General features: G+C 33.4%; 3 protein-coding genes across 9 annotated transcripts in view; all 3 read left to right on the forward strand.

Annotated features, from left to right (window-relative positions):
* LOC110439949 (GTPase IMAP family member 8) overlaps window positions 1-3878 on the forward strand; it is a 5632-nt gene extending 1754 nt beyond the window's left edge. Inside the window, exons 5-7 of one of the 2 annotated variants that reach the window (XM_073952977.1) lie at window positions 411-1739; window positions 2750-2806; window positions 2938-3715. In XM_073952977.1, the coding sequence (XP_073809078.1) occupies window positions 446-1739; window positions 2750-2805 (1350 nt within the window). In that variant the 5' untranslated portion in view covers window positions 411-445 and the 3' untranslated portion in view covers window position 2806; window positions 2938-3715. Of the gene's footprint in view, window positions 1-410; window positions 1740-2749; window positions 2807-2937 lie in introns of both variants that reach the window. The other variant, XM_021477995.3, reaches the window with a different exon arrangement.
* A 264-nt stretch (window positions 3879-4142) lies between these two features.
* Window positions 4143-21362, forward strand: htra3a (HtrA serine peptidase 3a). Of its 3 annotated transcripts, NM_001003502.1 has the most exons (10): window positions 4652-5214; window positions 9816-9915; window positions 11339-11561; window positions 15696-15890; window positions 15987-16019; window positions 16982-17096; window positions 17337-17396; window positions 18924-18981; window positions 19111-19206; window positions 20149-20755. In NM_001003502.1, the coding sequence occupies exons 1-10, from the start codon at window positions 4794-4796 to the stop codon at window positions 20315-20317; spliced, it is 1470 nt and encodes a 489-aa protein (NP_001003502.1). In that variant the 5' UTR covers window positions 4652-4793; the 3' UTR covers window positions 20318-20755. The 3 variants fall into 3 exon arrangements, 2 of the variants coding, with proteins under 2 accessions (XP_073796629.1, NP_001003502.1); XM_073940528.1 differs by lacking the exon at window positions 17337-17396 and having other exon boundaries at window positions 4143-5214; window positions 20149-21362; XR_012399211.1 differs by lacking the exons at window positions 15696-15890; window positions 15987-16019; window positions 16982-17096; ... (2 more) ...; window positions 19111-19206; window positions 20149-20755 and adding an exon at window positions 14687-15114 and having other exon boundaries at window positions 4148-5214; window positions 11339-14500.
* Window positions 21363-22691: 1329 nt separating this feature from the next.
* gpr78a (G protein-coupled receptor 78a) overlaps window positions 22692-24500 on the forward strand; it is a 36463-nt gene continuing 34654 nt past the window's right edge. For all 4 annotated transcript variants that reach the window (XM_073952999.1, XM_073952992.1, XM_073953003.1 and 1 more), the window contains exons 1-2: window positions 22692-22732; window positions 23340-23444. The gene's annotated coding sequence lies outside the window, so the exon portion shown is untranslated. The remainder of the gene's footprint in view (window positions 22733-23339; window positions 23445-24500) is intronic.

Below are 24500 nucleotides of genomic sequence, written 5' to 3' on the forward strand. Positions count from 1 at the left end.
GTGACCTGGCCAAAGTCCCTCTATCGGCCCTTACGATCATGGCCTCTAAATTATCCCCATCCATCGAACTGGCTCTATCATTGTCTCTCCACTCCACCAATAGCTGGTGTGTGGCGAGCGCACAGGCGTCATTGTCCTGTGGCTGCTGTCGCATCATCCAAGTGTATGCTGCACACTGGTGTTGGTGCGGAGAAATACCCCTCATGATTGTGAAGCACTTAGGGTGGATGGCCATACACAATAAATGCGCTATATAAATACACATTACATTACAACATGTAACCAGAGTAGAGCAACAACCTAAAATCATATTCCAGCATCACAACAAATAGCAATTAATTATTTTAAATAAAATATTCTGCATATTTAACAGATAATTATATATCTGTATTATAATTTTCTGTCTGTAGGAAAAACCTGGACAATTTGACGGACTACTTTTGTTATGGAAGCCCCACAGAAATTGCAGGTAATCCTGCTTGGTGCAACTGGGTCTGGAAAAAGTGCTTCAGGAAACATCATACTCAATAAAAAGGTCTTCAAATCTTACGCATCTACTCAGTCAGTGACATTATCATACCAGACGGCTTCAGCCACAGTGAATGGAATGGAAGTCACAGTTGTGGACACTCCAGGATGGCACTGCACTAAAATCTCTGAGGATGAGGTGGCATCCCAAATTAAGACAGCCATTTTGTCACTTAATGGACCTTATGCTTTTCTTTTGGTCTTCCCTATCGGTTCCTTTACTGCCAAAGAAATGCTAATGATTCCAAAATTACATAAAGTCTTAGGAGAACAATTCATGAATCACACCTCAATTCTGTTCACACACTCTGATAACCTTGAGTCAAAATCCTTTAAGCAATTTCTAGAGGAGGAAACAGGACCATTGCGGAGCATTATTCTCAGCTGTGGGAATCGAGTGTTCACCTGGAACAACAAAGACAGTTCATCTGTCAAGAAGAGTCTGAACAAAGTCTTACAAGCTCTGAAAGTAACACAGATAAAGAGTGACGATGAAATGGATTGTGCCAATATTAACAATCAAGATGAAAAAATGAGGATTAGAAAGCCAGAACAGGGTCAGCACCCATCTGATAAAGTGACCGGACCTTCAAATGCACAAAAGAAGAGGCCCAAGAAAGACAATACAGATCCTCAGGACAAAACTACTCAACAGGTCAGAGTTGTTGTTTTGGGAAAGACTGGATCAGGAAAAACCTCAACCATCCAGACTCTTTTAGGAAAAGATGCCAAAACCAAAAGCAGCAAATCCCCTGTGTATACAATCAGCAGGCCTGGGGTTAATTTAATGTTGATTGATTCTCCTGGAATTAAAGACGAAACAGAAGTGAACGATTCAATCTCTCAGTCTCTTTCACATGCCACTCCAGGACTGCACGTCATTATGATTGTAATTAAAGTGGGAGAAATTACAGCAGAAACCTTTAAAATGATAGATCACATACACACGTGTCTTGACAAATCAAGAGCACACACACTGATCGTTTTCTCTGGAAAGGATGATCTGGAAGACAAAGATATCGAAGGGTTCATTAAGGAGAATACAGAGCTTGACGGCCTTCTAAAAATGTATGACAAAAGATATCATGCACTGAATAACAAGGACATTGAGGATCAGACTCAAGTAAATCAACTGCTGGAGAAGATTTCTGATATATACCATAAAAACAAAGGTCAATTCATCAAAGAACATGGGAAACGCCAGGAAAAAGGTAAATCTAAGTAATACTAAATCATGTTGCCCAAAACACCATTGCTGATTTGATGTACACACACACACACACACACACAGATAAATATGGCACCCTTACAGGAAATCTGTGGCAAATTTTGAATTGAAAAAAAAAAATATTACGAGTTGTATATTACGAGGACACAGTGCACGTCTTCATAAACCACTGAAATAAACACTGAAATGCCTAGGTAATAATTATGTCATGATACAAATTTGTACATTTGTCATCCTAAACCACCAAAACTGGTACAGACACACACAGATATACTTGTATATATGGTTTATGAGGACTCCCCATAGGCGTAATGTATATTATATTGTAAAAACCACTTATTACTGTATATATGGCATTACCCCACCCCTACCCCTAAACTAAACTTAACCAACACAAGAAACCTTGACCCCATAAAGTATGAATTTTGAGTGTTTTGAATTACAAAGACACAAGTAATGTCCTTGTAAACCGCCTTTAGAGACTATAGGTCATATTGTTTTCATTTTCAATAATCCACCAGGATTAAAATAAAAAAGAGACTTCTTTAAAAAGAGACTAAACATTTGTCTTAGCTTCAAAGTCTTCGAGATTTATTACGTTTTCAGGTCTACCTATGCTCAAAACGTGATTAACATGCCATCAATGGATTTAGGGTTGCACTTTATTATATGAAGTTAACATAAGATACTAGTACTAAGGTCACTACATGGACTAAGATTAGGTTTGGGGGTAGGTTTAAGGATAAAACTTAATTATGTACATGCAAACAAATTTAATATAAAGTGATACCCAAAGAAATCCCCCAAAATATAGAATATAACAAAAAATGTACTGAGCTAAAATATAATACATTCAATTCATTAAAATAATAATGATAAAACTGCCCACCATGTGACAAGGAACATAAGGTTACAGCATTAAAGGTTATGTAAAATTCAGTACAGTATATAAGATTGAGATGGTGACTGTTGTGTGCTTCTTTTCATCTGTAGCAGAGAAATTGCAGAAATCAGAAAATCAAGACAATTCTGAGGGCATATGGATTTAAAGTATGTATTAAATTTTTTTATATTCCAGAAATAATTCTAAACATTATCCAATTAATTGATATTTTCTGATTCACTATGTCATTGATTCTGACTAAACCTCAATCTGACTTTTTGGTTGTCTTCCCTTTAAGGCTTCCAGGAAACATTGGAAAAGAAAGATATGAAGATGTTTTTGTTTTATCAGCTTACCCTAAGTTCCTTTAAGTCTTTGGCGTACGGCGTACCACACATTCTTGAAGATTTCAGCGTGCAACCAATGTTTGTATTCAAAAAATAATTTTATGTTTGGAAATATTCTCTTGTGTTAAGATAAAAAATGTAGTATTACATTAAATATTCTTTCTAAATGTTAACTTCTGCCATAACCTTAAGATTTTTGTATGACAGATTGATCTATATGTTTATTGTGAACTGTAAGTGGTGTCATTTTTGGAAGACAACTTCGCTTCCTCCGGGTGCTGCGGTTTTCCCCCACAGTACAAAGACATGAACTAAAGGTGAATTGAATAAACTAAATTGGCCCTTTTGGTTATGTATGTGAATAAATGTGTATGGATGTTTCCAAGTACTGGGTTGCAGCTGGAAGGGCATCCGCTGTGTAAAACATATGCAGGATAAGTTGGCGGTTCATTCTGGTGTGGCAACCCCTGATCAATAAAGGGACTAAGCCAAGCGAAAATGAATAAATGAAATGTACTAGGGTTTATATAGACAATGTCATTTTTTTCTACCATGTGGATTTTCTTTTTTTTTTTGTACTTTAAATTCTCAGAACAATTTACATTTTATCATGTGAATTGTATTTTATTTTTATTGTATTTTTGTTGTAAATTTTTTGTCTAAGGACTATAATGTTAGCTAAAGTATTTCTGCTATTCAAAAACAAAATTTTTATCTTTCTGATTGTGATCGTTTTAGTGGTGTATTACCTTCAAAGTGTGTCCATTTTTATGGTTTTTTTATGCATTTCATTGCAAGATAACGTGTAAAGATTAGAGCCTGGAGTGAATTAACACCAATTTTATAACCATTTTATAGTGAACTATCACTAAAACACCCCGTTTGCAGTACTAATATTCACCTCAGGATGGAGTATTTTCTCATTTACGTGTTCTCAATCACCCATCTGATTCCAACTGAAAACTGTAAGATTAAATAATATAATTAATAATAATAATAATAATAATAATAATAATAATAATAATTTTAAAAAAGGGTCAAAATTTGCTGGATTGCTGTAATTTTGTGCCTCTGGAAAAACTCTTTTTAAGTAAAAATACAAAATTGGCCTTATGGATGAGATCTCTCAATTAGCCCTGAAAATTTTTGTGACGTTATTGTGTTGTTGTTATTTGTAATTTTTAATGACTTACATTGATTTCAAACTAAATCTCACACTCTTTAGCTGTGATTATATTGGCCATTGTTATTTAATTTAACAAAAATCTAATTTTAAACAGTAATTAAAAAATACAAACGTCAGCAAGATTATATTAGAAATAGGCCTATTTATACGTCCTGTCTTCTCTGTCTTTGGATTTTGAGCTCTATTTGAATATTCCTGCTATGTGTCAGCTGGGCTTGATCTTTCCTAGACTGTTGAGTAATGTTTGTCTCTTCATAGCTCCTACTATGTGTGAGTGGGTTTAGTCTACGAAAAGACTGAGGTGCAGAGACTTGAGTGCGTGTGAGTCTGTGCGAGAAACCGGGCTAGATTAATCCAGGACTGATATTTACAATGGTATATTGCACGAGAAGCAGCATCTGAGCCTTTAAGTTTTAACCTCGGGTATTTTACTAACCAACATCAGGGGAGGGATGCTGTTTATGGAAAAATCATTGGAGCTGTGTTTTGCTGCAGTATTTTAGCTTCTTTAAAACTTAATTAGTCAGGGATGATTATTACAAGGATTTAACAAAGCAGGTCACCGAACAAACTAGACAGGACTACCTGAACTGTATATTTCTCTACTCGGAAACAGACGGAATGCAGGTAATTCTGTTAGCTGCAGCAACATTTATCTTTACGCAGGACCTCGCAATTGCAGAGCTGAAGTCGAACTGTCCATCCAAGTGCGATGTGAGTAAATGTCCGAGCCCGAGCTGTCCGAGCGGGTATGTGCCCGACCGCTGCAACTGCTGTCTGGTCTGCAGCCTGGGCGAAGGCGCGCCGTGTGGTCGGAAGGAAGATGTCCTGTGCGGCGACGGGCTGGAATGTAAATTTCCGACCGGTAAACGACTTTCTAAAGGTGTTTGCCAGTGTAAGACCATTCACAGAGTATGTGGTACCGACGGAAAGACCTACGGGAATGTGTGTAAGATGAGGACTGCTTCGCGTAAAGCGCAGCAGCGAAGACTCTCCGTGATAACCCAAAGACACAAGGGCTCATGTGCACCCTCAAGCTCAGGTCAGTCATGGTCAATTTAACTACTTAGCCTACTTTTTAGTTTTTAAATGATAACATCGGAAATCTGGATTTGTGAATAAGTAATTAGTGAATTAAAAATGTAACCATTTTATATTGTAAGAATAGTTTTTTGAAATGTAAGTAAATTTACTTACTATTTACTCACCCTCAAGTGGTTTCAACCCTTTATGAGTTTCTTTCTTCTGTTAAACACAAAAGAAGATATTTTTAAAAATGTTAGAAACATGTAACCATTGACTTCAAAAGTATTTGTTTTTCCTGTTGATGTCAATGGTTACAGGTTTACAGCTTTCTTCAAAATATTCTCTTCTGTATTTGACAAAAAAAGAAAAAAAAAGGAAAAAAGAAGATCTATTTATCCATGTTTCAACTTCATGTTTTACATTTTATGAGATTTAACTTGTCATTTTAAGTCAGTTTAAAGTAATGTATAAGTTAAAATACCTTGTAAATGGTTTTCTTTTGATAAAACTTAAACATATGGTACTAAATTATTTATTATCTCTTAGTGAGGAGAAATTCTATATGAAACTGTAAACTAAATAGCTGCATATTCATAAGCACATTGAATTTAATAATGTATTCAACCTTGAAGTTTCAAAAGTTTCCAAAAGTATTAGAAAAATGTGTCTACATGATGTACACTCACTGGGGAAATCCAATCAAACCTGTTGCATGCAATAGGATTTTCCCCCTTTTTATGTTGCTGGCTCCCATGTTGAGATTACAGCTTGAAAACAAGTAAACGGTTCTATGCACAAAAAGAAACATCTTTGTTTAGACCAGTGGTTCTCAAACTGTGGAACTAGTGGTACACAGGCTTCCTTCTAGTGGTACGCGGATAAATCTAATATGTCATATGTACATGCTACATATATTTAAATTAATTATCAAAAATGATTTGTATACGAATATGACATAAAGCCCATATTTATGAGGTCCAGTCAACATTTCCAGGTGCTGATAAACCAGGAGTCATTTCTTTTTTTACTTTAAGAACAGTAACCTTCTATTTTTAGCTTTTAAAAGCACATTTTGATTTAAATGTTCTTAATAATAGGAACTAATATGCCTCGTTTTTGATCTGTACTGAGCTTTAGCTGCTTTACTAGACCTAATACGCTCATTTCAATACTGCTCATTATGGTGGTACTTGCAAAGACAACTTTTTTTCTGAGGTGGTACTTGATGAAAAACGTTTGAGAACCACTGGTTTAGACTATTTTTTAGTTGATGATGCGTCTATAGTTGTCAGTCCAAGACCAGATGCCTAGTTACTAATAGGTAGTGGTAACTACCTATTACCATCACTTAAAAAATAATAAATAAATATAAGTAAACAAATAAAATATATAAAAAATAACTATAATGTCCAAAGGGGACCTTCAAAATAAAGTGCTAGGAAATATTAATGATTTTCTACTAATACTCTAATGACTTCTAGTGATTTCTAGAGAGCATCAAGGTATAGTGTTGCTGAAATGACTTTGCATGAAACATAATCACACTAATTCACTGACACTGAGTCAGTCGGCTGTAGCACTGCTGTTAAATCTCCACTAACTTTATCTTCCTGTGTGATTAAGACTTCTTGGAATTTCACACTGTCTCCAGCTGCTTTTGTCAGTCTAAATTGAACATAACCTTTATTTTTTAAATAGGGGACAAATACTTTAGGCCTGGACATTGTGCTTGCTAGATTTGTCTAAATGTCAGTGTGCTTTGGATGTTTAGTGTGATGTAGACTCTCACTTCCTCTTGCTATTCCTGAAGTTATTTCACCCAGCGGCAGAATATAAACACCATTTAAATGTAGCTTTTTGCTCATTTCTACGGAATTGCAAAACAAAACACGAACCAATGTTTATAGGTTCTATCCAAAGCTTTGGGAAAAAGGAAACAATTTCCAGCCCACGGAACATAAGGGAAGTATTCAAAGTGACACACCTAGCAGATGCAGTGATCCAGATTATTACAATGGATGTCTTAAATCTATTCAACTTCATATACTCTTAGGGAGCATCACAAGCATGTACCTTTTCAAATATTTAGTGCAACGCTGACAGCTGATGAAGTTGAATAATGAAGATTAAGTTCTGTTTCACACAATCTTTCAGTGGTGAAAAGAGTACTGAAAAATTATACTGAAGTAAAATACCATTACTTACCCAAAGATGTATGGCAAGTTAGTATAGTAAAGTTATCTGTTGTAAATATTACTCAAAGTGTGAGTAAAAAGGTGGGTAACACTTTATTTTGATGATCTATTTAAGTATTAGTGGACTGTCTGCTTAATGTCAATACTGCTCCTTCAACAGACATTTAACTGACTATAAGAAACTTTGCAAGTACATGTCAACTCACACTAACCCTAACCACAACCCAAGTTTACTTATAATCTATTGAGAATTAGTTGACATGTAGATGCAATGTAACTTATATTCAGCAAACGGACCATCAAAATAAAGTGTGACGAAAAGTCGCCCTTTAAAAAGTACTTAAGAGTAGAGTAAAAGTATATGTTGTTATTATATTAGTACGAGTAAAAAGTAGCCATTTTAAAAGTACTAGTGAGAATTATGATGTGAGAGGTTGATCCATTTACATGCTATCCACAGAAACACATGTGTGTGTGTGAAAACGTAACATTCTGTAGTACATTTAGTGATTGTTTAAAGTCATTTGTGCCTACTTGGGTACCTTTAATGCTTCCAAACTGTACATAATTGCTGCATTTATAAATCACCCATGTCTTGAGGTTGTTCTGTAAAGTGCAATGTTTCTACATGCAATTTGATTGAATGGGAATCATAAGACTGTTCATTCTACTTAGCTAATCAAATATAAAAAATACAAGTAAAACGTAAAGTAGTGACGGCATGTTGAAGGAAAAGAGTGGAGTAAAAGTACGGATAGAGTAGGTCTGCTCGATTATAGGAAAAATCCTAATCACGATTATTTTGGTGATAATTGTAATCACGATTATTCAAAACGATTATAAGTTTAAGTCAAATTATTCACCCTTCTGTGAATTTTTTTTTAATAAACATTTCCCAAATAATGTTTAACAGAGCAAGGAATTTTTCACAGTATTTCCTATCATATTTTTTCTTTTGGAGAAAGTCTTATTTGTTTTATTTTGACTGGAATAACATCATGTTTAAATATTTTGATTGGTCAATAGTATTAGCCCCCTTAAGCAATATATATTTTTGATTGTCTGCAGAAGAAGCTACTTTTAAACAATGACTTGCCTAGTTACCCTAATTAAGACTTTTAATCGCACTTTAATCTGAATTCTAGTATCTAGAAAAATATGTTGTAAAATAGTCTATACTGTCATCATAGCAAAGATAAAAAAAAATCAGTTACTAGAAATGAGTTATTAAATCTATTATGTTTATAAATGTGTTGAAAAAACTTCTTTCCATTAAACAGAAAATGGAGGACTAGCAATTCTGAATTAAACTGTATGTACAGTTATTTTCTTCCCAGTAAATAAGGAAAGGGAAATTAAGACAATAGAATAAAAATATGAAACAAACTGCTTTAAGCTTCTTTACTGGAAGTCGACAGCAGGAATTTTGCGCGCTGTCACTTTAAGAGCAGCGCGGTTCTGATTAATGGTTTCACTTTTACTTGTCTTTTGATTCTCATCTCGTTTGTTTATTACGCAAATGAGGGTTAATATGAATAATCACTACACTGCGTTTTGACACAAATGTGCATGTATTTGACTATTACAGCGCTCACATTAAGATGACTTTAGATGCTCATCTCTGAAGCTGAGTGCACACACACAACCGCATGCGCTCTTTCGCGCTTTTAAAAACACGATTGATTCAAATCAATGAATTCCCGCATCCCGTGCTGTACAAGTTACATTACAGTACATGCTTTTAGTCATTTTCACATGAAACTGAGCAACAAATGTGTACAACTGGAAAGGGGGTGTATAATGGAATAACCGTTTTATCTCAATGAATGTTTTTTCATAATTGTTAAAAGCCGAAATCGAAAACGAATTTTTGATTAATTGCACAGCCTTATGATAGATCACTAAAAAGGTATTAAATTGAAAGTAAAAGTACTCATTTTAAAAATTACTTAGTAAAGTACAATTCCTAAGAAAAAAAAATACTTCATTACAGTAATTTGAGTATTTGTTATTTGTTACTTTACACCACTGATTATCAGTGTTGAAAACAGTTGTGCTAATTGTATAGAAACTGTGAAATTTCAACACAATCTCACAACAATTCGTAACCTTTTGATTTAGTGGCTAATTGGTATGAACACGCAAGATCTCAGTCATACAGTTTTGTTTGATTTGATCATCTCCCAATGACGTTTGGGTTTAGGGGTGGGATTTGAATTAGCCACTAAACTGACAAAACAAAAAATAGGTACATTTCCTCATGAGATTAGGCTGGATATATACTGTATCTAAATGTTTGGAAAAATAAAGATGAAACTAGTTACTAAAAATCAACAGTTATTATTGCTAATACATCCCAATAGCCTTCATATCTGGCATATCATACTGCCATTGACATGAATGCTTCTTGTTGCTAGTACAGATCCTGCGCATCTGAACAGCCCGAGGTACAAGTTTAACTTCATCGCTGATGTGGTGGAGAAGATCGCCCCTGCTGTGGTCCACGTCGAGCTCTTCCTCAAGTAATTACGATTGTCCTCTTCTGTATTCCTAGCTGTGTCGTTCAGGTGATGTTTGAACTGGTGTATTTGGTTAGCAATTTTTATATCTGAATATTGGCACCTGATTGAAGACTCACAAAGAAAGGTGGTTTTATATAATGTTGTGTAATGGTGGGCTGTTAGATGCCTTATTCTGATTGGCTGATGAACAAGTAGGGAATCATTTTCAGATGAACTCACGGTTTGAAATACCATTTGCTCATTTCCAAATCAGGGATAGGGTTATCCTTTTAAAAATAACAGTTTTTTTAACTGTAAAATTGCAGTAATTATGTTTTGTTTAGAGGCGATGCAGTGGAGCAGAAGGTAGTGCTGCCGCCTCACAACAAGAAGGTCGCTGGTTCGAGACTTGACAGGGTCAGTTGGGCGTTGGCGTTTTTGTGTGGACTTTTGCATGTTCTCCCAGCATTTGCGTGAATTTCTTCTGGGTGTTCCTGTTTCCCCCACAGTCCAAAGACATGCGGTACAGGTGAATTGGGTAGGCTAAATTGTCCATAGTGTATGAGTGTGCGTGGATGCTTCCCAAAGATGGGTTGTGGCTGGAAAGGCATCCGCTGCATAAAAACGTGCTGGATAAGTTGGCGGTTCATTCCGCTATGGCGACCCTAGATTAATAAAGGGACTAAGCCGAAATGAAAATGAATGAATTAATGTTTTTTCTGAATAAACTTCCATTTGTATTACAGCAGTTTTAGTACAGTTACCATGGTAAAACTATGATTTCCAAAACCATTTTCATATGAATGAAGTTGTATGAATTCTTACGAATTAGCTGACTTTTCTTGTGGTATAACCAAATGACCCTGTCCACAATAGCCAAAAATCTAATCAAATCAAAGAAAAAGGCTTTGAGTGAGATGTGTCAGAAATTAATCCCACACACAGCAATGATTTGTGGACAGAAAAACCTGACAAATGTCTTGATGTCTTGAATTACAACATCTGAATGATGTCTTTATATGCAGTAACATCTACGCAGTGAAACAAGGTTATTATTATATTACAATGGGAATAACTGACTCTGTGATCTATTGCGTTGTTAGAAAATATTGCACACCTGAGGGGTAATGGCAACTCTGCTTTGCTTTGTAACCAAATCACCACCTAGGGTGTGCATTATATTGCAATAATTAGATAATAATTAATAAAAATAATATTAATAATAATTAGCTTGTTGTCAGTTATTCCATACGTATTGCATTAATATTTTCATTTCACTTCATAGGTGGCCAACGGTTGCTTTGGTATCATATTTTCAAGTTCTGTAATAATAGTTAAGCAATGTGGGTCGAAAAAGGGTCACTATGCATTCAGCAAAGTGTATTCATATAAACTTTGCAAGCAATCTTCATTAAATAATTTTTTTTTTAATGTGTGTATCCAGCCATCCACTCTTTGGCCGTCACGTACCTTTGTCAAGCGGCTCTGGATTCATCATGACCCAGTCTGGTCTGATTGTGACCAACGCTCATGTGGTTGCTAGCAGTGCAACAGTAACAGGCCGCCAGCATCTACGAGTGCAGCTACACGATGGCCAAACCTACGAGGCCTCCATCAGAGACATTGACAAGAAATCAGACATCGCCACGATCAAGATTAACCCAAAGGTGAGAATATTTTTAGATAAATAAAGTCAGTAAATAGACTTTTCAAAACGAGGGAACAGAAACCTCCCAGGTTTCTTTAAAAAAAATCAGCATTTGTGTTCTGAAGATTAATAAAAGTCTTAAAGGCTTGAAAGAAAGTACACAAAATTCATTATCCTGGCATAATATAATCACATTTTACTTATTTAAAACATGTATGGGTTTCTTTCTTCTGTTAAACACAAAAAAATATATTCTGAAGAAAGCAGGAAACCTACAACTATTGACTTCAAAAGTAGTTGTTTTTTCCTACTACACTGTAAAAATCCACAAAAAATTTATATATATAGATACAGTATATGGAAGTTTTTTCCTAACAAAAGGAAAATGAAAATTCAAATGCCTAAAAACATCAAGTAATAAATCAAACTTTCAAAACAACTACCCAAATGATAAATCAAACGCTCAAACGATTAAATCATGTATTTGATATTTAGTTTTCATGAACAACTCAGTAAAATACTGTAATAATTAAAGGACAAATCAAATGCTCACATTATAATTCAAATGGTGGAACCAGTTTCTCCTGTTTACACACAAAGCTGGAAGCTCATGATAGACTGATTACTAGGACTATAAAGACACCTCATTCACACAGACTCTTTGCTGAGTCCTGTTTTACCCTGTGAAGCATTACAAAGCATTTATTCCCTGTTTGTCCTGCCATGTTTTGATCCTTGCCTTGCTTACCGTTATTGTTATTTTGCCTTCTGTCTTGTTACTAATTCTGTGTCTAATAATGTTTTTTCTCTGTTTCAGTTTTTAGTTGTTTTGTGGTGGTTTTTCAATTAAACTATGCTTGTTTGTTCTGATAATGTTTTATTTCTTAGTACCCATTTTTTAGTTTTTTTGTTCACTCAACTTCAGACATTTTAGGTCAGTGTAACTGATGCTTTCATTTAAAAATTTTAATTTCAAATTAAGTAAACAAGTTAAAATTAAAGGAAATAAGGATTATGAGATTTTTTTGTTTACTCAACTTTAGGCATTCCAGTTCTGCAGACAAAAAAATGTTCAGTTGGCACAACTTAAAAAGGTTTTGCTACACAGTAGTTCACTTCTCCAGAAAAATAATAATCTTGTTAACCCAACTAAATGTTTTTTGTATTACTGACAAATAGTTTTATGTCAGTGCAGCTGATGTTTTCAAAAGTTGAATGTACAAGAAAAAGCAAAAGGAAATCAGGATTATTTTTTGTTGGCTTACATTTTTTAACAGTGTATGGAATTCAATGGTTACAGGTTTTCAGTTGTCTTCAAAATATCTTCTTTAGTATTCAACAGAAGAAAGAAACTCTAAAGGTCTGGAAACATTTAAGGAAGAGTACTGAGGAAATTAGTTTTTTTGGGGGGGAAAATATCCCTTTAAGGTCTGATTTGTAATTGCCTTGCTCTCACCATATTTTTTTTTAACACTGGAGTTTCCCACACTATTAGCTTGTTAGTCAACAATGTATATAAAAAGTCTTCCAAAAATGGCAACACCTTTGACTCCTATATCCCATGTTTATGATCGCAGAGGCAGATGGTTTATAGTATCACACAATCTGCTTTGTCTAGACACACTTGGACATTAATGGCAGCCTGACCTACTTATGCGTGTTACTTTATGTTGTGTTATAAGAGGTGTTTTGTTTTCTGATGCACATGGATCTGATTATTGAGATGTGTAAATGCTCCAGTGTAATATTTCTCTAGCACTTTTTGATAGAATATCAAACAGATACTGCCGAGCAGCGACTGCTTTGGAAACAGAAATCAAAGAATGTTCCCACGTCAGAGAGTCTGGAGGGCTCGCAGATGTTTTGTTTCTGATTTTAGTGGTTGATGTCGTTTTCCCATATTTTTTTGCTCTGCAGCCTGAGACGTTTTCCCACACTGCACCCAATTCTGATTTGTTTGTCACATTTGATTTTTAGGACAGACTGTACTCATATTTTTTTTCGAGTAATGAATTCAGACCAGTTTGTTCAGGCGGTCAAATTCAGAAGTTTCCATCAGTATTGGTGTTTTTGTTCACTCACCATCATAGCCAGCGGATCACCGTCTGTTCACATCACTTGAATCATTGTCATGGATCTAATGTTGGAGAACTTTCTGACAAAGTTCTGTAGAAGATTTGAACAAACATTTGTTGTTAACAAAAAAATGGCAGACATTTTCTGTTATGGCCTGATTAAGAGAAATAGAGACTCTATTTTGCAGCAATAACTTTATTAAACAAAAGTAACAAACACAGCCTGTAATAATAAATATTTCCATATGCATAACCCAGGATGGCTTTGGATACACATTTATTAACATCAAAACATTGATGTAATATTTATTTTCTGAAACATTTTAGTTGAGCGTTGATCTAAAGTTCCCTTAATGTTTGCATACACTGTAAATTTTGTAAATTACACAGTATTTAACAGTTATATAAACTGAATTTTACTGTGCAGTATGGAATTATGCAGTATGTTACTGTAGTCTAAAGTTGCCTTGTGAAAACTACTATATTTTACAGTAAAGACATACAATACTGTAAATATATTCACAGCAAGTTAAATTGTGCTATAAATACAGTCTTTATCTGTAATTGATTTACAGTATAGTTTCTGGTGAACTAAACTGTAATATGAAATGAATTTTATGCAGTATGTTACTGTATTTTAAAATTTAATTGTAAAAACGAATGTATATTTTATAATAAATATAAATGCAATACTTTAAACACATTTACAACAAGATAAATGGTGCTGTAAATACTGTATTTTTACTGTAATTGAGAGAACAGTAAGTTACTGGCGAACTGCTACCAGTAAAATACTATAAATTCTACAGGAAATTGTTAACAGTGCAATTAAAATTGTTTAAAAAATTTTGCTCATTCATTTACATGACAAATTTTTTTATGGGTGCTTGAAACATGCAAACTTTTGAAAACAATGTTTAATGAAGACGATTTTGAAGATAATATTGTTATCATCTCTATGTAAACTACAAAAATGCTTTTTTGTGTACTTGGCGTTTCTTTACATGGGAACATGCATAAAAATACTTAATGTCCCTTTACAAAGTGACTTCTTGCCTGCCATGTATAGTACAGCATTTTCCCCCATTTTTGCAACATTGTTTTCTACAAACTGTATGTGCAAAATCTTTGAAAAACCTTTTTATGTTTAATACGTTGTTGTTATATAAACATATTATTTAAATGTGTTTTGTAGTTGATGCTGTATTACAGATAATTTTCCAACATTAACTTATGATTGATTTAAAATCTTTTAAACAGATCCTGTTTTCTTAGTGTTTGGTTAAACTTTTTGCATCAATGTACCACTGAACTGACATCATTTCAAGCATATTTTAACTATCAATGTCACAAGGTGTCAGGCAAGATAGTTAGTAATATACACTGGGTTCCCACATTTCTTGAAAGTACTTAAATTTCACACATATGGATGGCCTGGTTCTTAAAATTGTCTGAATTAAATTTGAAATAATGATGTTTTATTTCAACAATTACTTGAAAAAACTAAAAATCTAAAATGAAAAAACTTTAAATTTAGATCTTATACAATAACACTGAAATATAACGGACATTTATTTCAGAAAGCACATTTGAATATTAACATTATTAAATTCAACCAATTTTGTTAAAGTTCTTTGAACATGACTTTTTAAAAGGGTCAAAATTTGTGAAAATTACTCTGACATGTTTAACATATAATAATAATTAAGTTAGTTGTTTAGTACAGTAAAGACTTTCATGGCGCTACATATGCTGTGGTATGAGTTACAGAGGTTCTTAAATTAAAATTAATGCTGCTTTGAAAGTCCTTGGATCGGCTGTTCATGAAAGCATAGAAACCCTGTATACAATAATTCAATAAAGTTATTATAAAGCAATGTAATGGTGATTCATTCAAATGATGTGAGTGGTGTAGAATTCGAAGACTACTACTCTTAATACTGTCAAAACACAACCATATGCTAGTATTTTATTACAAATTAAGCCATTATAAAAACAAATCAGTAATGAACATATTGACTAAATAACTTTCCAAATTAATTACTTTACATGATTTGTTGTGTTCATTTCTCCTGCAGAAGAAATTACAGGTCTTATCATTAGGTCGCTCTGCTGACCTGAGGCCTGGTGAGTTTGTGGTTGCCATCGGCAGCCCTTTTGCTCTTCAGAACACAGTCACGACAGGCATCGTCAGCACAACACAGAGAGATGGAAAAGAGCTCGGTATCCGGGACTCTGACATGGGCTACATCCAGACCGATGCCATCATCAATGTAAGATGAAAGATCATGCTGTTTTCAGGCTTTAACAAATGTTTGACACATAGTTTTAGCTGAATTCTCTTTCTCTCTTTCATAATTAACGGGAAGTATGGAAACTCAGGAGGTCCACTGGTTAATCTGGTAAGTATGGATGATGTTTTACATCTAGAGTAAGGGTGTGTTCACACTTTATATTAGACATGGGATGATAACCGGTTTCAAGTTTTACCAGGGTTTAGAAAAGTCAAGGTTTTAAAACCACCAAAAAATTCTGTTATACCATTCTTAAGGTATATGAAAAGTTTTTATGTGCGCTGTGTTTTTTTTTTTGTTTTTAAAATTGCTTTTTAATTTTAGAGCCGTGGTATTAAATCTTGGTATGTTTATCTAAGGTTAACAGGCCATCAGAAACTTATACCAGCCCATGCCTACTTCATATATTTATTTTTTTAATTAATTAGAATAATTAGATAAACTTGTATAGTGCTTTTTATTTTCATATTTACAGTATCACACATTACAGATTAATATAGGCATAATTGAAAATGCTAAAATTTGCAACAAATCTTTCTTTTTGTGTGTAATGACGTAATTATTGGTGCTATTTGTCTTCTGTAATTACTTTAGAAGTTTTCAACTAATATAAATGCCTTTAGAGTTGGTTTACATATGAATCACAATTTATTTATTTATTTTTGGTTATAAGCTAAGTCATATTTAAAATAGCTACACCAGCATTCTACAAACAGTGTATATCTGATTTTTTATATAATTACTTATTTATCCTTGTGATGTGGCTTTGACACAGTCTACATTGTATGAAGTACTATAGAAATACTTAAGTCCAACAATTGATTTCAGCTCAGATGTTTTGGATGTTCAATAAATTCTGTTGCTAAATATTTGTATGTATAAATATTTGCATCTTTAATTTCTGTCTTAAAAACTACAGCGTGATTGATAAACAAATCAGGATTAAATGTTATTTTGTTTTTGGTCTGCATTAAGGATCAGTACTAGAACTGTGAACACCCCATAAGAGGACACTGGTTAGACACAATTACCTTTTCTTTTACATACCTGTCATTTTTCTGTCATGTTAGGATGGTGAGGTGATTGGAATAAACACATTAAAAGTGACTGCAGGGATCTCTTTTGCCATTCCGTCAGACCGAATCAACAAGTTCCTTGATGAATCTAATGACAAACAGCAGAAAGGTAGAGTAATGCAGTAATTGTGAATGTTTATTTTTATGTTGACATTCAAAATTACTTAATTAAATCAATTGTTAGCTTACAGAAATTTAAATTGAATGAATGCACAAAAAATAATGCTCATTCACATTTGCTCATATGGATTAAACAATGTTTAGGAGTCTCATTTCTTATGTTTTTTCTTACTGAAAAAAAATGGCTACAAAACAAACACATCCTTGGTGTTCTTTACTTTGATTTCAGTCAAGCAAAGGGTAGTCAGGACAAACTACACGCAGTCTCAAGCTATGAGGACTGCCTCAGGTGAGGTAATGCTAGCAAACATCCCTTTGCTAGCTTGCAGTTAGTCATCTTGCTGGCCTGATGACAACAAACATGCAAGTTACAACAGAAACAGCAGCTGGTCTGCCATATAATTCAGTTATCCAATTACTAAACTAGTAAATGTCAGAATGCTGAATTGGGTTTTTAACTTGTTTAACAAGCATAAATAAAAACTGCTTTGCATGAATTTGCTCCACACATGCTACTAGCTAACCGCTGATAAAATATAACTTTTTGCAGCTCTGGAGATTGCTAATTTAAAAATTATAAATAGAAATTATTATTTGTTAGTTGTAAATTTACTTCTATAAGAAGAATAAGAACGTGCATCATAACTTGATTTCACTGTGTAGGACATGTTCCTGGATCAACATCCTATGTTCATCCTGGAACAACATTCCAATCAGCCAATCACAATTTACTGTTTATGTTAAGCTTGTTGTCCAACTTTTAGTCCCCTCTGATTTTCGAATAATTTACAGTTGTGCTTGTGTTTAGGGGTAGGGAATAGATATGGATTACATTTTCGAATAAAAATCGCATTGAACTTGGCAAAATCATGACATGCATCGTGTTACAGAAAGATCCTAACTTTTGGTAACCATGATAATTTAAGTTAGGACCTCATTTGATACAAAATCATTACATAGCAGTAATTTATCTTATCTTAACTACAGACAGAAACATACCCTGGCAAAAAAAAAATAAATAAATTCAACAGCTAATGAAAAAAGATAAAAAATAGAACACTTGTAATTATGTTGTCAAACAATGGAATTACATTGAGTGAGAATAGAATATGAAAAACAAAGATGTTCTGTGGTAAAAAGGCTAGAGACACACAAGTTATTACAGACTGCTTCACAAGATGCTATGACAGTTAGCAGAGGAACTACAACCAGCATTACTGAGACTAACAATACATTTTTTTTATACAAACTGTTTATATTTTTTTTGGCAAACTCATTAGCAGTGTCAGTTGTTTAATAACAGAACAGATAGAACTTGATGGCACAATATTTTGATTTCCTAACTAGAGTTCAGATATGAATTTATAAGATAAGAATACAAATCGAGTTAAGATTTGCTGTAATACAATTTTGCAAAAAATCCTAATTTAACATAGCCTACCATATCTTCAGTTAAGACCTAAGATGAGAATCTTTCTTTGATACGCCCCCAGATTTGCTATTTTTGTCATTCTTTAATATCTGACAGAATCATTATATAGCCTACAGTACACTTTACATCATATTTTATATGTAGCTTATTTAACTTTTACAGCCAACATCATATTCATTGTATCCTGCATCATTGCCTTGTGTATCCATGTTTTCTCACTAACAAATGCCAACTCAGAAACAAAGGAAATCTTGAGTTTTCTAGTTGAATCTACAACTTTGTGTGTTCTTATGTGCATTAATATTATAAATATAATCTTTCCAGCATGACTTAAATGCACAATGACTTTGTAAAAATATCTAAAACTAAGCATTTCTCTTCCAGACGTAAATGTCCCCATGAAAAGGTTTATTGGAATCAAAATGGTCACTTTAACAGAGAAGTATGTTATCTCAATAGGCATCCATTCTGTTAACCTTGTGTAATATTGCCAAGTTTACAAAATAAGCTGATTTCATTTATTGAACATCTTTCATCTCTCTTATTCGTCAACTTCTCTTCTTTTCCTCAGCCTAGTCCATGAATTGAAATGGCATAATCCAGCCTTTCCTGATATTGGAAGTGGGATTCTTGTTCATGAAGTTATCGCAGACTCCCCTGCTCAGAAGTATGTTTGTGTTTGATCTATAAAGAAAAAAGCTTTTTGTAATATTTTATTTAATATTTATTAATGCTGTTACAAAGTAATATATATATATATATATATATATATATATATATATATATATATATATATATATATATATATATATATATATATATATATATATATATATATATATATAAAACATATATTACATTACATAACATGTATACACACACACACACACACACACACACACACACACACACACACATATATTTATATATATATATATATATATATATATATATATATATATATATATATATACACACACACACACACACACACACACACACACACACACACACACACACACACACACATACATACATACATACATACATACAGTTCAATTTACAATTATTAGCCCCCCTTTTTATCCAAATTTTATTTTACTTTTTAAATATTTCCCAAATTATGTTTAGCAGAGCAAGGACATTTTCACAATGTTTTTCCTTCTAGAGAAAGTCTTATTTGTTTTATTCCGGCTAGAATAAAAGCAGTTTTTAATTTTTTAAAAAACCATTTTAAGGTCAAAATTAAGGTCTAATGTCACTTTAAGCTGTATAGTAGTGTCTTGAAAAATATCTAGTAAAATATTATTTACTGTCATCATGGGAAAGATAAAATAATTAAGTTATTAGAAATGAGTTATTAAAACTATTATGTTTAGAAATTTGTTAAAAAAATCTTCTGTCCGTTAAAGAGAAATTGGGGAAAAAAATTAAACAGGCGGCTAATTCAGGGGGCTAGTAATTCTGACTTCAATTATATATATATATATATATATATATATATATATATATATATATATATATATATATATATATATATATATAAATCAAATATTCTAATTTAAGATTAATAACATTAAATTCTCCCTTTATTGGTTCGTGTTCACAGGGGTGGGCTTGAATCAGGTGATATTATAGTGAAACTAAACGGCCATCCATTAATGAACACTGGAGAACTGCAGGAAGCGATTCAGGTGGACATGCCCCTCCTTTTGGAGGTTCGGCGCGGTAATGACGATCTGCTTTTTAACATTGAACCTCAAATCCTCATGCAGTGACAATGGCAGAGATGAAACCAGAGGAGAGATATGAAGGACAAGCTCAAAAGAAGCAGAATTATGGCAACTGAAGAGTCCTTCAGTTTCAACTGCTGGATGACAATGTAAAAAAGAAGAGCACAATTAAAATCTGTTAAAAGAGAAATGCAGTAAAGAGCAATAGATTATTGTATCTTAGGGAAATTAATTCACTGTTAATAACTTCATGATATTTTACACTAAGCATCAAAGTGCCATTCTGTTAGGATACACTGCTGAAAGTTTTTGACACTAAGTGCTTTATGTTCATCTGAGATATTGTTGATCACAATAAATACACCATTCACAGTGGTCTTTGCAAAACGCTTTTGTAAAGACAGTTGTTGAAGTTGTTTAAAACATTTTCACAATAATTATGTATTTTGATAAATGGCTATTAAATTCGTTTGAATAATCGTTTTAAAGTGTCTGGCACTGTTTTTTAACCATTTAATTAATGCAATTGAATTAATACTTATAATAATGAATATCAAAATCCCTTAATTCATCTGTATTACAGACTGAAGACTGTAGGTAGGCTTAATTCAGTCCTGAGGTTTTAAAATCTATCATGATGGCAGTATAAGTAATAAGATCACCAGCAATCTGGCACTGGTAGATCGCTGGAAACATTTACTATCATCTGAATTACATTTCTGCCACCAAACTGCACTACATTTCCCATCAGGCATCTCACTCACACATCAGTTCCGGATCACCCCTAATTACGTACACACAGCTTGAAGCTCATCATGGACTGATATGCTGGACTAATTATACACCACACTTTCACACACAGTGCTGAGTCTTGTTGTTTCTTGTTTGCTGTAACATTTCAAAGTATTTTATTGTCTAGCCTTGCCTTGTTTCTGGATTCTTGCCATTTCTTATTTATGTTGTTTTATCACCTTTTTTGACCTCTTTGCCTGTGACCACGATGATGATTTTGTATTATCCTTATGATACTGTTTGTTCCTGTTTTGACCATTGCCTGCTTGACTTTGCATGAGTAAAAAACTGCATTTGGGCCCTCTGTTATATACCAACTCACTTGTTACAACAAGCAAACAAAACCGAGTTGTGACTTAAAGGGATAGTAATTTACATCTTACACATTACTAAATATTTTTTGTGTTGCACCACCGAACTTAGTTTAAACGTAACGCTACGTTCCAACTAAATATTTGCGACAGCATCCCCCCATGAATAAGAGTAGAAAAGATATGACCTCGAGATCAGTTTACATTGAGAAGCTCACAATAATAATGAAGTAGGATCTCCTCCTACTCGCAGCCTTATTTTCCTCCCAAATCACACATTTGTTTTCGGTTTTTATTTTCTATCAAGGAGTGTTTTGTGTTAATAGTAATTAAAATGAGAATTTATTCAAGACTGAGTTTTTCTTCCTGCTCGTTTCTCTTTCTATATAAAAAAATAGTTTAATGTTTTAAAAACTGTGTATTTCGCGTGCATTCACAGCTCGCGAGGCAGGTGTGTGCATCGTCTGTTATTAGTGACTCACTGTAGTTGAATGTGCTATAAAAACGTAATTTGTCATTTAATTATCATAGGACAGTTTTATATGATGCATTAGTTTTGAAATTTTAAAGCAGTTTAACGATTTAAGTGCTTTTATTTGGATATTATGCCATTCAATGCGACTATGCATTACTTTACGTAGAGCTTACGGCCAGGGCCAGAGCAAAATGAACTACCGTTCTAGGAAAAGGACAATCAACCCGAAAATAAAAACTGGTTGCCTCTATGGTTGCGCCGGACCTGCTTACGACCCACTAACTATGTTTGCTCTAAGAACATGTGGTGCAACCGAATTGAGAACTAATTTAGTTACAAACAAACTAGTAGTTACTAAGCCCCTACTGAGGACTAGGGTTTTCCAGTTTAAGAAAGAACTTATGAACAGTTGGTGCAACCCTACCCAGATTCTAAAACTCCTATACTCTTAATTGGGTTAGCTTGCATTTTGAAATACTCATACCCAAATGAATTACTGAGCACTATTATTAGTTATAGTATGCCTAACTATTTGCAGAGTTTATTGTTGCCTAAAATATTCACTAACTTTTAAGTTTTTAAGTTATCATCATTTAACAATTTGCTATAGTAAGAATACACTTATTTCTTTAGTTTTAATCTGTTTTTGCAGCCACTTTATTTTTAGTCTTCAGTTTTGCAACTAAGGTAAATTTCTCCAATGCTGAATGCAACTGCTATTAGTTTTCATGTACATTTTAAATTACAAAATTACCACTATATAGAGTTCTTACAAAGGCGGGAACCCTAGCATCCGGTCTGTGTCAGTCAGGGATAAAAATGACGATGAAAGGAGGAGAACGTCAAACATTTACATCAGGAAACATTCAGCGTCCAAAACTTGTAAGTCAGGTTCTATAAAAACGTGGTATCTTTTACTAAACTTAAAAATAAGTTTACGATAGACACTGTTTATGTAATAGGCTACAACAGCGATGTTTTGTGCATATCCTACGTAAGTTAGTTATGCAGTCGACAACACGAGTCATTCAAATCAGTCACTTAAACGATTCACTTTAGAATTAAAGGATTTATAATTAATTTAATACTGCAAACAACAAAACTGTCTAACGTGTAAGTTTTGTAAATATTTTGTAAACAGCCACACGACAAAAAATCTAATTCCATGATTGCTTTGAATACATTCTGAATAAGTGAACTACATTGAATCAATACATAATATATTATACAAGACATATTATACAAAATTTCACTCGTGTCATAAAGTTTACGATAAAAATAAACGAGGACGAGAGAACCCTCCACTTCCTCGAACTCTTTCTCTCTGGTGGTCATCATCCTAAATCCTCACAGATGTTATGAAATAGCTGGTACCAGAACTTTCTCTGTTTCCAATATTTCACAGTTTATAGTTACTCAAAATATATTTTGAAGAATGTCGCTGGTTAAGATGTTCTCAACAAATGCTGTAACCTAGTTTCCTTTTAAGGTGATCTCAGGCGGTGAAGTGCAGTTCTGTGATGTTATTTCATCAAGCTCAAGTCCAAAACAACCAGCAAAGACCGCAGTGACCCCGCCGCTTTCCTGAAGTCAGGTAGGTGAGATTGGCACAGTGCTGGAATGTGGCACTAGCCTGTGTAACAAACACATATCAGCTACACAAACAAATTAAAACACACGTGAGTTTGTTTCTCCAGACATATTAGCTGAGGTTTGACTTTTTTTTAACCAAAAACAATTATATTGAGTCTATACACATACAATTTCTATTTTGCTTTAATTATATCTCTATTTGTGATCGAAGTGCATGTGTCATTTTTTCCATTTCCTCAACTTCTGCTAATTTTGTTTTAATTAAATATAAAAACATAATAAAATTATGTGTTTAAGTGTCAGAAGGGAAACAAGCAGCAAGCACTGTTCTAATAATGTTGTAGTATTTGTCAGGATGTCTGATATATCTGTCTTGCTAGATGATTTGGTAACGCTTTCTTTTACAACCCGCAAAGTACCGCAGGCCAGTTCTTCTGGAAGTAGGTCACTTTTGAGCGCATGTCCACTTTTTGACTCACATGCCAGTTCCTCTTTACTCTGTTTTTGAGGCTGTTTAGAAGCAGTGTTTGTGTATTCTTGGGAATTTGTAGTTCACTGGTCAGAAATGTAGAGACAAATATTTTTTGCACTTCACTGAGAACTTTTATGGTTATGTTTATAGAGTTCTTTGAGGACATTTGCAGTTGCATGTGGATTGTGAGATTATGTGTGTGTGTGTAAACAGAGTCACTGCGGTAATTTTCAGTATAGTATTGTTATGTATGATGATGTTGGAAATTATCATAAGACAAGAATACAAGTATCTGCATTATTTTTAAAAGGTGGCAAGGCTAAACATTCACAAACATAGCTAATATTATGCTTTAGTAAACATATCTTTTTCAGCTTGATTGTGAGCTGTTCCTTTACTAAATGTTTTCTTCTCACTCCAAAATTACATTAAAATCACATGCTAATATGCTTAAACTTGAGAAAAAAAGATATAAAAACATACTATTTATTAATAAATTGTCAATAGTTAATAGATAATAGTAAAATATGTTTTTTGTTATAATATAAATATATATATTTTTTTATTTAAAAAATTCATTCATCC

This window comes from Danio rerio, chromosome 1 (genome assembly GCF_049306965.1).
Source record: "Danio rerio strain Tuebingen ecotype United States chromosome 1, GRCz12tu, whole genome shotgun sequence".
In the NCBI taxonomy this organism is placed as follows: domain Eukaryota; kingdom Metazoa; phylum Chordata; class Actinopteri; order Cypriniformes; family Danionidae; genus Danio; species Danio rerio.

What these genes read in the sequence shown, in the direction of transcription:
- htra3a (NM_001003502.1), top strand. Translation starts at nt 4,794, where the DNA reads ATGCAGGTAATTCTGTTAGCTGCAGCAACATTTATCTTTACGCAGGAC. An exon ending in AGCTATGAGGACTGCCTCAG is followed by an intron (nt 17,397 to 18,923) that starts GTGAGGTAATGC and finishes TTTCTCTTCCAG; the next exon opens with ACGTAAATGTCCCCATGAAA. An exon ending in GCAGACTCCCCTGCTCAGAA is followed by an intron (nt 19,207 to 20,148) that starts GTATGTTTGTGT and finishes TCGTGTTCACAG; the next exon opens with GGGTGGGCTTGAATCAGGTG.